Source organism: Haliaeetus leucocephalus, unplaced genomic scaffold (genome assembly GCF_000737465.1).
Source record: "Haliaeetus leucocephalus isolate CR32 unplaced genomic scaffold, Haliaeetus_leucocephalus-4.0 Scaffold840, whole genome shotgun sequence".
Taxonomy (NCBI): Eukaryota; Metazoa; Chordata; class Aves; order Accipitriformes; family Accipitridae; genus Haliaeetus; species Haliaeetus leucocephalus.
In genome coordinates, this window is record NW_010973276.1 from 1,343,847 (window position 1) to 1,359,711 (window position 15,865).

At 39.6% G+C, this 15,865-nt stretch overlaps 1 protein-coding gene across 1 annotated transcript in view; it reads right to left on the bottom strand.

The window, feature by feature from the left end:
* ADRBK2 (adrenergic, beta, receptor kinase 2) overlaps positions 1 to 15,865 on the bottom strand; it is a 71,854-nt gene that overhangs the window by 15,072 nt on the left and 40,917 nt on the right. Inside the window, exons 4-9 of the mRNA XM_010582049.1 lie at positions 13,507 to 13,608; positions 12,458 to 12,532; positions 10,871 to 10,932; positions 9,706 to 9,757; positions 8,973 to 9,064; positions 6,102 to 6,201 (exon numbers count right to left, since the gene is read on the bottom strand). Coding sequence (XP_010580351.1) covers positions 6,102 to 6,201; positions 8,973 to 9,064; positions 9,706 to 9,757; positions 10,871 to 10,932; positions 12,458 to 12,532; positions 13,507 to 13,608 — 483 coding nt within the window. The remainder of the gene's footprint in view (positions 1 to 6,101; positions 6,202 to 8,972; positions 9,065 to 9,705; positions 9,758 to 10,870; positions 10,933 to 12,457; positions 12,533 to 13,506; positions 13,609 to 15,865) is intronic.

Here is a 15,865-nt window from a genome sequence, read left to right on the forward strand (position 1 = left end):
GATGTTTCACTTACAGTATAGAGATCTTAGATTTTGCTATCTTGTTTCAATACAACAACAACAAAAAAAAAGCTATGAGGAGCCAAAGGCTTAAAATATGCAGGTAGCATCACTATCTTCTAAAGACTTGCAACTACAGCAGTTAGAAATATTCTAAAAATATTCACCCAAGTTTGTACTGGACTTACATGAAAGATACATTAAAGCTAACAAGCTTTAGGCCAGCTCAGAAAAAAATAGAGCTGTTCTCATCAAGTGTAAAGGATACGAACGTTCAGCTGTCAGAACACTGACGGAGAATCTGAGCCACATCACGTACAAAATCTCAGAGGAAAGAAGGTTTTATTCTCACCTATACATTAAATGCAACTACACTGGTAACACCCTGTCCACGCCACTGAACTCGCCCTGCAGAGCTGCACAGAGGTGACAGCGAGGCGTTCTGCCACCCGCTGCTGCCCTTCAGCTCTCCAGCAGCATTTGCAACAGATGATTAAAAGGAACATAAATACCCTAGGAAGGAAGTCACGACTCCGATGTGTATGCAATGCACGGGAAGCAAGAAGAGTGAGGTCTGGATTATGCAAAGTCCAGAAAACAAGTATGATGGGTGCAGGTTTAAGAACACCCCTGCAGAGCAGCCACGCGCAGGGATGGGTTACATTTCCACCTCTAGATGCGCTTTAACCTTCACTCACACACATAGTTTAAGACAAGCAGCCATAAGAAAGTACAGCTGGAAGAACACCTCTTTACTGCCAAAGATCTGTTCAGTGTGCTGGTACCTCTATAACGCAGGCGCTTGAAAAGACGCCATGGCGGGAAGTTGGCAGACCTCCCTCTCTTCATTAGGCCTATATTGGATGCAAGTGACTCATTAATAGGGGGCGGCCATTACCTCGTTGACCCCTTCTCCAAAGCCATATGAACCCAGGGCCATTCGGTTAGTCTACAACGAGGACGGAAGGCACGGCTGTGCTGCCGAAAGAGACGGGCCTGCACCGTAACACCGACAGACGACGGCCTGACCCCAAAGCACGGAGGCCGACAGGAAGACGAGCTAAGGCGAGCTCAACTGCTGACGAGCCAGGACACCACGCAGGAAGCACGAATGTGACCCAACGTGACTTAAACAATGTGCTAATTATTGCAGTATTGATAGTGAAAGCTCTGGGAATCTCTAACAGGAACTCGTTTCCTTCCCAATTTAGAAGCAGCAAAACACAGCGGCCTTGGGCAGCGTGGGGGTCGCGGCACCCGGCTCGGGGTGCCGCCTCGCTGGCCCTGCCGAGCCGGAAAGGGAGGGAATGGTGACACCATCCTCACCGGCCGGCCGGGACAGTTCAAGTCGGTTCATCCTTCCATAAAACCACGTAAGGTTGAAATATAAAGCTTTATATACCTGACTGTAATCCCCAGTGATTCGCACACCACGTGGGCTGATCCTGCTGTAACGTTCAAACCGAACTGTATTTTAGTGTTCCCTGTGCAAATACTAATTCCAAATGCAACCCTGCAGAAGGTGGGCATGTGTTTGAAACGCCCTCCAGAAACATGCATGAAAAACGCCTAATTGCTAAGTGGTCCTAGAAATAAGGAGACTATAGGCAAGGCAGTATGGCATCTAACAAAAGGTACTACCTCTTGTTTTAAACTTCGTGTTGCTTGTAACTGCAGACTATTGTAGTTACTGCTTAACTTCAGAGCAAAAGCTTTAGTAGAATTAACTTAATTTTCTGAATCAATTGGATAATTCAGAAGTGTCCCCAAGCAGGCTTCCTAAAACCTTAGAGCTGTCTAATTGCCCAGAAGGATTTAGTGTTAGCATTTAAACACCACACAGAAAAAGAAAAGAGTGTTTCTATACCAGAACATAGCATGCCTATATTTTTATGGATCTCATTTTTTAAAAGAAAAGAAATCTGCAAATGTAAATGCGATGCATAATCTGGTTTTGTGTAAGCCTTCCTACTTTAATCACTACCTTCTCACTGTTTAACAGAGAAAAGAAATTGTAGTACTGCAATATTTTTTGGACACAAAAACCACTACAAAAGAGTATTTTTCAGCATAAAAATTAGAAAAAACCCTATAGGTTATTTTTTTAAATGAAACATAAAGCAATAAAGCAGATTTCCCAAGAGACAACAACGTGTGAATTAAGAATAGTTTGGAAACAGTTCCTTACATCCAAGCAATCCTGGATTAAGTCAAAAAAATTGTAGAAGATAAATTTCTGGTAATAAATCATGGGGAAGGAAAAAAAAATAGAGTAACTATAAAAAATTGTAGGAATGTAATATTTTAAAGACGTTAGCACACTAACAATTGCTTCAGAAGGAAAACTTTGCTTCTGACTTTTTCCTGTAACCCGAGCACCTGGCTCTAGAGCATGGCTGTAGAAATGACAGCAAACAGGTAAAAACCATGTTTATAGTGTAGAGCAGCTGCATAGCATTTTTAACTAAAGAGTAGCTCTGTCCTGACAGGTCTCAGAAAGATGTGCAAGTCAATGCTTGAAACATCGAGCTATTATCTGCCATTCCAACAGATGTTCCCTTAAGTGACAATCAAGACTGGGGAACAGATGCCATTTTTTGAGCAAAATCGAGACTCCCACAAATCTCATTACACATGAAAACAAAGTACCTGTTCTTCTCAAAAAAAACCACCAACCTTGATTATTGATCTCGGATGTTTTATTATTCAGCCTGTCCACTTTTGCTGTACCTTATATTTATCATCCCTTGGGGGAATCTTGAATCCAGTATTTAGTCAAATTATCTCAAAAAGAGCGGAGTACAACAGCTTAACTGCCTAGTTTTTTCAGAACGGGAGAACTAGAAGACACAGTAGAATGGAGCCACAGCCGTGCAAGACCCCTGGTCTTGCACCGGTCTGCCAGAATAACCAACTCCAACCCGCCAGGAAAAGATTTATTAAATAAGCACTCCCTTCCACAAACAGCACCTTTTGGCAGATTGTTTTTATACAGTCCATCAGCAGCGATGGTCTCGGTGATTTCAATGTTCCAGTTTTTGAATGTTAGGCAAATATGGCTATTACAGAAAATAAATATTTTTTTTCTTTTAACGGAAAGTAAAATATTTTCCCTACTATGCTATCTTCCAAGAATTTCAAAATGCATTTCCAGCCTCCAGAATGAACATCTCTGTGGGAAAGGAAGTCAGGACCTGTATCTTGCAGAAGAGGAAACAGAAACCTCAGCAACAGTTTGACCATGGTACACCAACAGTCAGTGACAAAGCAAATACACCAATGGAGAAGCCGAGCAATGCAGAGCCCGCGTTTTGTATTATTAGGCCAATCCAGGCAGTTCCCTGTGCTCTGTAGAGGTGACTGTCATAGTTCTGAGCTGTGCAGATTCAAAATGTTACCATGAAAAGCTATTTTCACAATGCGGCCATGATGTACTCAAATTTGGGAGCTCCCTATTCAAGAAGTAGTTGTGAATGCCAGAATTTTAGGTGGATTAACAAAAATGATTACACAAACGTATGTGTAATCTGCACAGCTGTTATTATGCATTTTGCAGAGACATCTGGATTCCCAGTTAAATGACTAATTGTACTATGATGAACTTCCGAGTTCCATTTTGTTCCGGGCAGCACATAAATCCTGTCATTGGAGAAGGCACGTGCCATTCAAACCTAAAAGCTTATATTCAGGAATGAAATTAACTACCTTATTCTACGACTTTCAAACCTATTTAATTCTGCATATTCAAAACGCTCCAGCATCTCTTGCAACAGCAGGTGTATCTAACCTGAATGGATAGCATTTTGTAAAAACTCTCTTTTCAAATTCTCTCTCAAATCTGTGAGAATCTAAAGAAGTTACACTCTAATGAGCTGATAATCCTTAGTAAAAAAAACCAAATGGTTTGCCTTACTTTTCTGTTGCTAAATGACTAGCTATGCGCTGTCATGTAAGAAAACTAGCTCCACCATTAGCAGCCTTGTGAACAATTTTCTTTTCGAATCGTTAAGACATGAAAATTCACATTCAGTACTGGAGCAAGAAATCACAAATTAAAGTTAACAGAACAACTATTACTAAGTTGCCTAGATTTCTTGTCTAGTCTCCACTACAGAACTTCACCCCACTGGCTCTCAAGACTCCTGACACTTCTGCACATGCCACAACTTACCTTTGGTGAAAACAGTTAACTTGATTAAAAAGTCTAATTGATAAATCCCAATTGTTAATTTCCCAGATAAAAGAACAAAGAAATACTTTCCAGTCCTGTGTCTATCTTTATATTTAAGCCAAATGTGAATGCAAATCTGTGTTAAAAGCAATTCCCTGAATTCTAATTTCAGTGCATGCCTGCCCTTCTCCAGAGAAAGGCTGTGGCAGGGGAGGAGTTTCCAATGAAAGGCACAAGAAGAAATACCTCATACTTCCTTTGGAGCTTTGCAATGAGAAGAAGTTCAACCTTATGATGACACTTTGATGCGTAGCTTCCCTAGTTTCTGGATTAGGATTTGCCTTACCGGGTTATTTCTAACAGCAGAGGGAAATGACCTGATAGGTAAGAAGAAAAGTTCAAAAGCTAATCTTCTAGGGCCAAAATTGCAATCAGCTTTCCTGTTCCGTCAATCTGCACAAGAGAACACCTCATGCCTATGGTGAGGCTGAAAAGTACCAAGTGTTGTCTGATTCACAATGTTTTCACTTAACAATAAAAGGCCACTGTTTAGCAATTATAATTCTGTATTTATATGTAAGACCTAAAAAACACATCTCCATTTTTAAAGCCAAGTTTGCAGAAGACAAGAGCCACCAGAGCAAGGGCAGTTCTCCGGCAGCTGCGCCTACGGGCAATGCAGTGCAAAGTCCCAGACTACCTGCTGGCAGAAGACAGCCCATCTTGAAGTCCAATCAGACTGATGGGTTCCCTGAACAACAGAAGACAGGAAGGATGCTGCATGTGCACTTAAAGGACATAGCGATGCTAACTGCACCACAAGTGACATTTTTTTAAAAAGAAATCAGCTGGGTAATGCAGAACCAAACCCAGGATTTACCTAAACTCTGCAAGATATAGATCTTGTCTCTGAGAATACAGCACAGTATTTGCTCTCTGCCATTTTCTAAGCCAAAGCAGTAATCCTCCTGCACAGCAGATATGCTGCTATTTGCACACCTGTTGTACAAACCTAGAACAAAATCACACACAATTCCTTCTCATGCTTTAACTGCGCTGGGAAAAGGGGATGTGTTTACACTGAGCTGCAAACTGAATGTTTAATTCATACACCACAATAGTCATAAGGAAAATTAGCCTTTTTACCAGCATCACCTGTAACCATGGTGATACAAGCCGATTTCAAGTTTTGTTTAATGAGGCCAGCGTACTTGGAAGGCTCTGGCACTTCACAGCCTGCTCTGAAGCTGTCTGAGCGCAACATACTGCGGCCACTGCCAAACTTCTCTTCCGCAGGTAACAAGACACAGTCTGGAGAAAACAACGCCAGTCGGGTTGCTTTTTACGCACGTTAGTGATACTCCTACTTTTAAATAGTCTTGTTTGCTAGATGGCAGACTTACTTGGTACACCTTGATAGGTGCACAGCTAAAGTACATTAAAAAAAAATGGAGAAATTGGATAAGCTAGTATCAGAGTCACAGGAAAGGGAGGACAGGTAACTGAAGTTTTTCTCTGAAATAGCACCTTATATTCTACGAAAGTACTACCTAACTATAGCAGAAAAGGAATTTTTTTTTACAAGACAGAATAATGTTTTGGAAAAGTTTCAAATATAAGTACCTGAAAAAGGAATACTTAAAAAATCTGAAGCGGGGCGTAGTTGGGGAGAGAATGAATTACCTAAGAAATAGGAACCTCCTCAAGCCTCTTTAGCCGAGATGCTCATTTCTGTAAGCACCCAAACTGAAAAGCCAGCTTGCTTTTCCATTCTTATTTCAGACACATTGATAGAATCAGGGAGAAGGTTCCAGGGGGTTTAACTTTTGCATGTCACCAATTGAATTGATGGAATATGTATTATATGTAACAGCTTTTATATTATAGGGGAATAAAAAAGAAAAAAGAATAACAAACCAATGATACTTACTCCTGTACTGACAAGGGACAGCATAATTCTTTCATTTAAGGCTAATGTTTCTCCTTGCTTCATCTTGATTCTCTTCTTATCTAAACATTTCATTGCATACCTGAAAATATTAACCATTCAGAAAAAGCACCAGAAAAAATTTCCTCCTATACTCAGTATTATTCACTAGCAGTTATGCCATGCATATTTACAGTATCCTGTAAGCAAGCTCTCTGAAGACTCAAACCTGGTACTAAAAACATCATTACATGACTAAACAAGAAAACCTCCAAAATCTCACAGAATTAAACATTTTCAACAGAAGCCTCCTAACAGAGAAATGTGCTTTAACAAATAATTCTGTGTCCAAACAACCACAGTGATATAAGAATTACATATCATACGTCCATTTTTCAATATCTGCAAGCAAGGATTTGCAGTTATGAATTAAATAACAGAGACCCTATTATAGTTCCATTTAATTCTAACAGTTTCAACTCTACCAGGAAAGTAACATCTTGAACACAGGCTGTTTTATATATGGTTTTTTTTTAAGTTTTCTTTCTGCTCAAAAAAGGGTCAGATATACACAAGAAAGCTTATTTTAATCTTCTACCATCTATATTACACAAATTAATAAAATTTTGCTCAAAAAAAGAATGTTACCCTACCAACCATCAAACAAGAGTAGGATATAATGTAGTCTGGATATTTTTTCAAGACGTTAGGTGAGCCTGCTATTAGACAACAGCTGAGAAGGACATGTGTGTTCCTCCATAGAAGATTTCTAGACATGGGCAGCCATGGATTTTTAGGCCACTGGTTTTAAAATACGCTCAGGAAAACACCATGTTACAGCACTGCATCAATGCTAATCAACTGCCTACACTGTGACAGCTCTGTACAGAAACAGGGCCTCGTATCACCTTCGCTTTACACTCCCTAAAAAAGCCACGTCATTCCTTGCCATGCATGTGTTGTGAGTGGGGGAAGAGTGAGCATGAACATACTGGAATTTTAAGTTTCCAAAACAAGGAATATATTCACAGCACGTGCTCTTGCTGAGGAGTCTGCAAATGATGACTATAAATAACATTTCACATGCTACCCTTTATTTATGCTCTGACATCACTGATCAAAGCGAATGACTGGGGCCGTTTAAGGCTGATCGAAACCACATCTCTCATTCTTATATCGAGTTGCATTCTCAAAAAGCACTGCTGTCCCTCCCCCTTTGGACTGCTTTCTGCATTGTGCTTCTGGCCCCTATTTAGATGTCCTTGAAGGAGGTGATGTGAAAGAAGCCTCAGGTGTATCTTTGTGGGTTAGTGAAACACCGATGGCATTTACCTTGGAGGGGTGGCTTCCCAAGCTCCTTGCAGGCAGTAAGTGCAGCAGAGGCAGCCATCTAGAGTGGACGGGATCTGGATTAAGGATGGGTAAACAGGTTTGGATTAAGAAAGAACTAAACCAAACCTCTACCCAGAAACTGAACCTAATCTAAAGTTTTATTTTGAATTTGAAAAAGGTTGGTTTTCCCACATTTCACTTCCCTTTATTTATATCTGATAAAAACTGTCCTTTGCTTCACTTGCTAGTCTCAAGGTTTATCCACCTCCTGCCAGAGCAAAACTCAGACATGAAAATGACTGGGAATCTGAGAACTACCTCTTCAGGGTGGATGCCTACTTAGTGTGGCTCAAGCTAAATAAAATGTTTATTTTTGTACATGGACAAATTAACGAATTGTACATGGACAAAAATGTACCAAAGCGAGAATAAAGACAGTACTGTTAGTAACAGTATTAATATAAATACTTGAAGTCACTGCAAAAATACCAAGCATGATAGCAACATTAAGATGTATTCCACTTGTTAATAGCTCAGAAGTTTATTATTATCAAGGATGCCAAGCACACACAATTGCCAGTGAAGCCAGCTTTAACCACAGAGACATGGCACTTCAAACATGCCATGCTTACTTAGAAGAGAAATGTTTAAGGGTGGTCCCTGGACTAAAATTGTTAGGAGAAAAGCAAGATGAAAGGGGCAGGGTGGGATGTAAATAAATAAATATTGAGAACAATTTGTTACATCAATGCCCAGATATTCAAAACAGAACATAATGGGAGAATTATGCCTAGAAATTGAAATCTGATGATCAGGAGAAGTGCGTGAATGGTTAAGACCAGAAAAAGGAAAAAAACACACAGTGTTGACCTTGGAGTTGCCACCGAGAGCCCTGTTAAACAGAAGTTCAACACTGGAACTGTATACTTCCAAATGTAAGCAAGGATCACTGCTTTCGCCAGTGAAACGTGCTCATCAGGGCAGAAACATATGCAGTTACACAGATCTGGAATACCATATTCAGAATCTGCCCAGGCACAACCCTACAGATTGAACAGCACTAAGGTCATATTCCTATGTCATCCTTCAAACCTATGTCAGCACCAGCTACGTGATGTGCTTTGTTGCGAGAACAGCAACCTTCAGCAGACGAGAAGTAACACCTCACACAATCACCACGGTTTCCACAAGAACATTGTTCAGCACTGTCAGGCTCTGATCCAGGAAATCGTTTAAGCACAAACTTAATTTTAAACACATGTGCAGTTTCCATTAATTTTGACAAAACCATTTAAATGAAGGATGTGCTTAAGAGTTCTGCTAGACTGAAGCCCCACTGCATGGCACGTAACAGGATCAAATATCAAACTAAGTTTAAAGATGATCCAGAAATCAGAACCTCTTGGGATAAAATTTAATTACAAAGAACTACACAGTAATGTGACGCTGCTTTCCAGTGATTTTGTAAGAAATGACTGGAAGGATTTCCTTATTGGTTCAGAGTTTACAGTTACCTCTAAAATACAGTGGGTATATACTCACATTTTTCCAGTGTCTGCTTTTCTGCAACCATACACTTCACCAAATCCCCCTCTTCCTATTATTCTATGTACACTAAAATCATTCATGGTCAGCTGTAAATGTAAAAAAAACAAAACAAAACCAGACTTCATTTTCAGCATTAAAAAACTTACTGTAAAAACATCTAAGTAATCTATTAATGTGTTAAGAGACTTAACTACTGCAAATTTATATAGCATTTATTGTTTTGGAAAAAGGAGCCCCTTACTGTTTGTATTTCAATGTACTTGCAAGCACTACAGCCTGAAGTACAAATGAGACGAATGAGACTGTTGTTGCCAAAGACTGACAGTCTCATTCATAATGCAGTCGGCAGAGAGGAGGGCTATTTTTACAAAGTTGTAACAGAGCAGTGCAGAGGGACAAGAGCAGAGGCCGAGGTAAGGGGTGCTGGGGACAACGTCAGAACTGTAGTGGGGAAAAAAAGAGACAGACGGTGTCTGGGGCTGTTAAAGAGCAGCAAATCTGGCAGTTCAGTTTCTTTCAGCTATTACAAAAATCGAAAAGCTATTAACTCAAGACGGACAGAAGAGACATCCAGAAAGGAATCACTAGGGCTGTATGTCTAAGAAGAGCGGATCAGTAACATTCACCGTACTCTTTAATAAGGCCTTTTCAGAAGCAGCATTCAAAACTGAACATTTTCTTTCCTGTATCAGCCTTTGACAAGATAAATACACTTGTAAGTACTTACATGAATATTTAGTTCTACGTTTTTCCATTGACAAAATCTAGTAAACTTGTCACTGTAGAAAAAAAGTTTAAAAGTTGTCTGAGACTACTGTGTAAAGTATTATAGGAAATGTCAAGACTCTGATATTTAAAATAAAGTTTGCGCTAGGGCATGTTGTGATATTTAGTAAATGATAGCCTTCCTTTCAAACAACTGTAATCTTACCCCCGCCAAGAAAAACAATTACTAGGCAGTGCACACTTAATATTTTACATCCTTATAAGAGAAAGATATCAGATAACCTTATCCCTGCAATTTTAAGTGCTCAGTATGTCCTCACATCTCTCTTTCAGATGGTTTTTCATTTTTAAAAACAACTAACTAAGTTTGGAACTAACAAACATTTAAATTACATAAAGAGAAAAATAATTATGAGAGAACAGAGGCAGCCTGGTTTATGCTAATGAACCTCCATATACTCCAAGGAACATTTTAAATTCATTTTATCTTAAAATAGGAAAAACATCAATAATACCACAAGCTGTTGCCAAAAAAAAAAAAAGTTTCTCATTAAGTGTTTATTTTCAGAGTATGAAACGATAGTTCTATGGAGGCATTTTTACAACTATTTCAGTGTGACTGCAGAACACCACCATACCATTTTACACAGTATATTTGGCTGTCATTGGATGAGAGCCATACTTCACAGACCCTGCACGTAAGAGCAGCTCCGCGAAGGTTAAGAGGGCTGCTCAGCTGAACTAGCTATGAATAGGTCTATGCCTTGTATTCTTTACTAGATCTTTTCTGCTTAACTGCAAGGTGTCCAGATACAAACCAGAATGACTGCATCTTTCAGTCACACACAAGAGATGGTTACTCATGAGAACATCCCACAAGAACATAGTTCTGCATTTTTAAACTTTTAAGATCAAACTGCAATCTGTTACTACTGCTACACGGAGCAACAGAAAAATCCATCATCTTTACAACTCTTCCACTCATACATCCTGACGTTAATCATGATATACAACAAAGCTAGTCATTTGCAGAAGCTTGCTGATAATACACTATTAATTAAGTGAATCTTACTAAATATTTTCAGCCTTATTTTACAGCAATACTTAAGAGACCTGGCTTCCTGCTACATTAGGTAGAAAGTTCAGATAATATGTCACGTTCATACCTTTCCATAAATTTTTGAAATATTTTCCCTCGGAGACTATCACAAATTTCTTCTATATATGGCTAAAAAGGGTTAAGAAACACAATTAGTATTTAAGCATACAATAAACTGATTATGCAATACTACTGATTACATATAACTCACGCTGGCCCTATATAATAACAGCATTTACTGTGTTTTCCTTGAAGAAGGCTCAATGAAACATTTAAGCTTCATTTAGGTTTCAGAATCTGAGCAGGTGCCCTGAAGACAAACATAAAATATTTTCATAAGCTAGAAAAACTTAAAATGTTTCCCTTGGGGAGGCTGTACAAAACCTGTGTAAAGCACCTGGCTATGGACAGCAAGTTTGGCAAAACAATCGCAGTACAGTTCTTTTCTCAAATATATTTAAACAGAATAAATGGTCACTCCTGTGGAGCCTGTACTTCCCAGAGCTGCTGCCACGCTTCATCTTTTTGGTGCTTTTCTCCTCTCTGTCCTTAGTAAGAAAACAGCACCTTCAATTCACCAGTGACTTTTTCTAGAGAAATACTTTCTCTTGATGTGTGATGGCATGCAGCGGTCTCAAATCCCAAGCCAATCAGCGGTGAGATATAACTCAAGCAATGTGGTTATCAGTTTGTCAGTTCACCTAATTGCAAAAACAGTTCGCTGAGCAGTAGGAAAAATCAAGCAGGGGCAATCTTCACATTTTTGCAATATATAAAAATACATAAGATTTACATCAAAGAAATTTAAGCTTACAAACACTCCCATGATTGATGAGGTTCATTATGTGCAAAACCAGACTGGTTTAATGCACCTAGCTATAAAAGTTAGCATAGATCTGAATTTCTTGTCTTGTATCAACGTATATTAGAGCTGTAACAATACAATAAATATTTCACTTCTCATCTCTTTATTTTCTAAAGTAAATAACAACACAAAAGATGTACCATTGTGCAAATGAGCCAGGATACCATTTATTTTTATATTCAAATGAAGGACAGGCAAATCCTATACTTTCTTTTAATAATTCAGAATTTTAGAAGGTTTAAAAAAAGCACATTTTAATGGTGCAGAAACTCCTGTTTGGATAGGTAACTTTTAATTGGATTTTGTCTTGTGGAGAGACACAAAAACACGTGAGATGGTACAAATTAATTCCACGCCATCAACAACTAGGCATTAATATATGTTAAAATTAAAGAAAAAGGAAAAATGTTTTTGAAGATTTCACATTACTGAAACATCAAGGTAATTTCCCCACTATGCAATCTGGTTTATCCTGACAGGATGTGTATCTTCCTGATGTACAGTGATTGACTCTAAACAATTTCATGGCTTAAAATTACATAAATTTAAAAACTATTCTGTTCATACACCATGCTATAGTTTGCTTTCATAAATATGCTTTAAAATATTTTAAATAAGAATACTAATTTGTAATTGTTATTTGACTTAGAAGAGCATTCTAGTATCACTATTACAGTGGAGAATATGTACCAGTAACATTTTATTCTGTCTCCTTAAATAATATGTACAAAGTCACTTACTGTCAAATAAGTGAAGAAAACTTGAACATTCAGACTGTCTTAACCTCACCTGAAAAAGGCTGGCTGGTACTTGTTTCTTGGCTAAATGTGTTTGTACATGATCTACAGCTTGTTTTGAGAAAGGCTTTTGAAAAAAAAAAAAAAAAAAGATTTCAAACAGTTGGAAATATAAGAAGTTTCATTTAAGGTCTACAGCACTGTTGTTCATTTAACCATATGAAAAATACACATACCTCAGAATGAATGCAATATGGCTTCCCCTAAAGTGTATTACTGTGAAACATCCAGAATGATACAGTAAAACAATTATTCTGAAGCAAGAAGGCAGGAGAGGGGAAGATGAGGAGGAGAAAAGTGAAGACAAAAGGGCTAGATGATGCTCCTTTAACAAATTCATGAAAAATCCCACATACAGGGACAGCTCCAGAGAAGCAGACATGGACTTCTTACCACTACAGAGCCAATAATGCATGCTTAACAGAAAATTGCTTAAACCCTTCATCCAAAGAACCACACCACTAGGGTAAGACACACTGCAAATTCTTCTTTAAAATAAGAGCAAATGAAACTGTTAAATACAGATCAATGGGCCAAAACTTCACGCCTTTAACTTAACATGCTGCAGCTGAAAAGTGTATTGTCTCTAGTACGGTGTGAAAGACTGCTTTACAACCAAACAAATAATAATAATAAAAAAATCCTTGTGTGATCAGTTTTAGAAAAAATCTCAATCTTTACTCTGAGCTTTCAGAGACGCCGAAGTTCAACATCCAAATTGTCCCACAGAGCCCCTGGCAGCTCACATTTCTTTGAGTTTTTGGGGGCAGGGTTGTTGCTGGGTTGGGGGGGGGCTGGTTAATGTAGGTATACGTGTGCATGTATATATGCACATAAACTGCACTCATGCTGAATTCAGCCAAACCCACTCCCATGGACTTCAAATGGAAATCCACAGCACTACAAGTATTTGTAGTAACAATTCCTTCAGCAATAGTCTTAGTTGCTCTCTGAATGAAATAGCAGTTATTTTGAATTATCAGTGCTGTCAAGCTACTCAAGTTAAGGTAAAGAGCAGCATAGAATTTGGATGACACACACATGTGAACAGGACAGGAGCTCCTTCATTATGTACGTGTCATAAATCTGCCGACTTCGGGTCAGACGCTCGTCCTCAGAATCTAGTTTCTCGTATTCTTTTATCTGCAATGCAAGAGAGAAGGATCCATTAGATGAGCACATTCCTAAAGATTTTTCACTCGTGGTAAAAACAAGACTTTGGCTGAAGTTTTATTTTACATTGTTATTTTCTTCATTAAGACTTAAAGAAAAAACACCTGCAAGACCACAGTTACAGCTGACCTTAGATTTCCCTCGTCTTAGAATTTTGATGCAAGGAAACCGATTTCCTTAAAATTGCTACAAAGCTTCGTTTCCTAAAGTCTGAAAAGGACTGAGCTGAAGCAGCATGTTTTCCAGCTACCATTTGCCAGAGCATGAACCTGTGCAGGGGCAGGCAGAAGCTAACTGCGTGAGAGGACAGGACCATGCAAAGAGAGCGAGATGAGCAAACGTGCACAGTGACGTTTCTGAAGGTTTTCTTCCCCTCTGCTCAGCTCACAGATGGAGAGCACTGACCTCGCTCCTCTAACACTCAAGAGAGCATTGACCTCTTCTTAGATTATTTCACTCGATGCTCTGGACTATCCACAGCACACCGACACGTGCCCTTTTCCAAGCTCCCGGGGCTAGCAGAAGAGTTGTAATATTATACAGGCAGCAGAAGCATCACCGAGTGCCAGCCCTCGGCTGCCAGCACAGCGCCCAAGCCTTCTGCGCCAGGGTGATTACAGCACATTAAGTACAGATGTCCAAGCAAGAATGTAAAGCACATTTCAAAATGTTCACACGGTTCAGCTAAATGTTGAATTTGAATCCTAAAGGTGGCTAGAGAGACAGTTTCACAAAATATATCAAATTTCTTCAGATGTGATATAGGAGGTCAGCGTGTTCCAGGTGAAGCAACAGCAATCCCATACGGTTTATTTACAGAACAAAACCAGAAAATCAGTTCCAGAAAAAAAAAAAACCCTCACCAAGTCCAAGGGTCCTTTGGAGTGTATTTAGAGAAAGAGTTCTTCCAGGAACAACAGAATGTAAAATACCCATACAAGTTCTTTAGGGAGAAGACTCAGCTCTGACTGCCTGCACGTTTCCAGCATCAGCCTGTGAGGTCCCAGAATCTAAATAAATGTCAGTGTGCTGACTTGCTCCGGACCCCTACACTGCCGCAAGAAAACCAAAGCAGAATAAGACCCAGCTGCATTTCACTCGGTGCCTGCTTGAGAAGGAACAGGCCATATCAGGACTGTCTGTACTTTCAGCCTACAGAATAAACCCTGCACAAACGATGTACCAGAGCATCTCCTTCTGAGACAGGAGAACACACTGGCTGGGACCCCAGGGACAAAAAGCAGGGCTCCACTGTTCCTGCCAGCCATGCTTTCACAGCAAGAGCACCACCGGGGCTAACAGAACGTACATTCTTGAGGACTTTTAAAAGTAAAGGTTTTAAAAACATGTGTTTTGCCTCTATTCCACAATATAAATTTTTTTTCTTCATTCAGAGGCTGCTCCTTTTACAGGATGAGCCGTACTTCCCAGCTCTTCAGCAGGTCTCCACATGACAAACCCAGACCAATATATCTTTGAAGGTGGAACACCGTAATTAAACTCGGTGTTTTTCTAGCTGTAGTCCTCTTGTTTGCTGACTATGATAAGGCAACAGTTCCACCACAATTTGCCATCTGTGACTACTTCCCCCTTGGTACCAATTTATAATTAAAATGATTCAAAACATCTTTGCCAAAGAAACATTTTTTAATTAATGCAATGCCACAAAATAATTAGAAGTACAGGAGAAAGCCTGTTGCATACCATATTGCCTTACTTGAATGCAACCTCCTGCCCTTCAGTATTTGGTTTTTTAAAACACCTAACTCCACACCCAGAGCCGAGGGGTCTCTTACAACAGCCCCCCCCAGCCACGTTGGCACCAGGTCAGCATCTCTCCCTCCTGCCTCTACAGTGGGCTTTTTAACCAAAGTCCTTTCGTTTTGTAAAGGTTTGGAGAAAAGGACAGCAGGTGACAAAAGTCCCCATCGGCGATATATTCCTGGGGGGCTCAGCCTGCTCCCCCCACCAGCAGGAGAACGCCCTCCCGAACATGCTGCCTGACGCCTCTCATCACACAGGTGATGCGCTGAGACATCTCTACTATGATCACATTTAACATGCACGCTTGACAGACTCATAAGCTAATTTTACATGTTTATTAAATAGAACATTACTGTACCAAGCCAAAAAAATACAGCGATAAGCAGAGCTAAGAGTGTCACCATTTATAAACATAAGCCATCTCTGCTAGCAGCAGTTTCCGCAGTATTGCTTGTGACCCAGA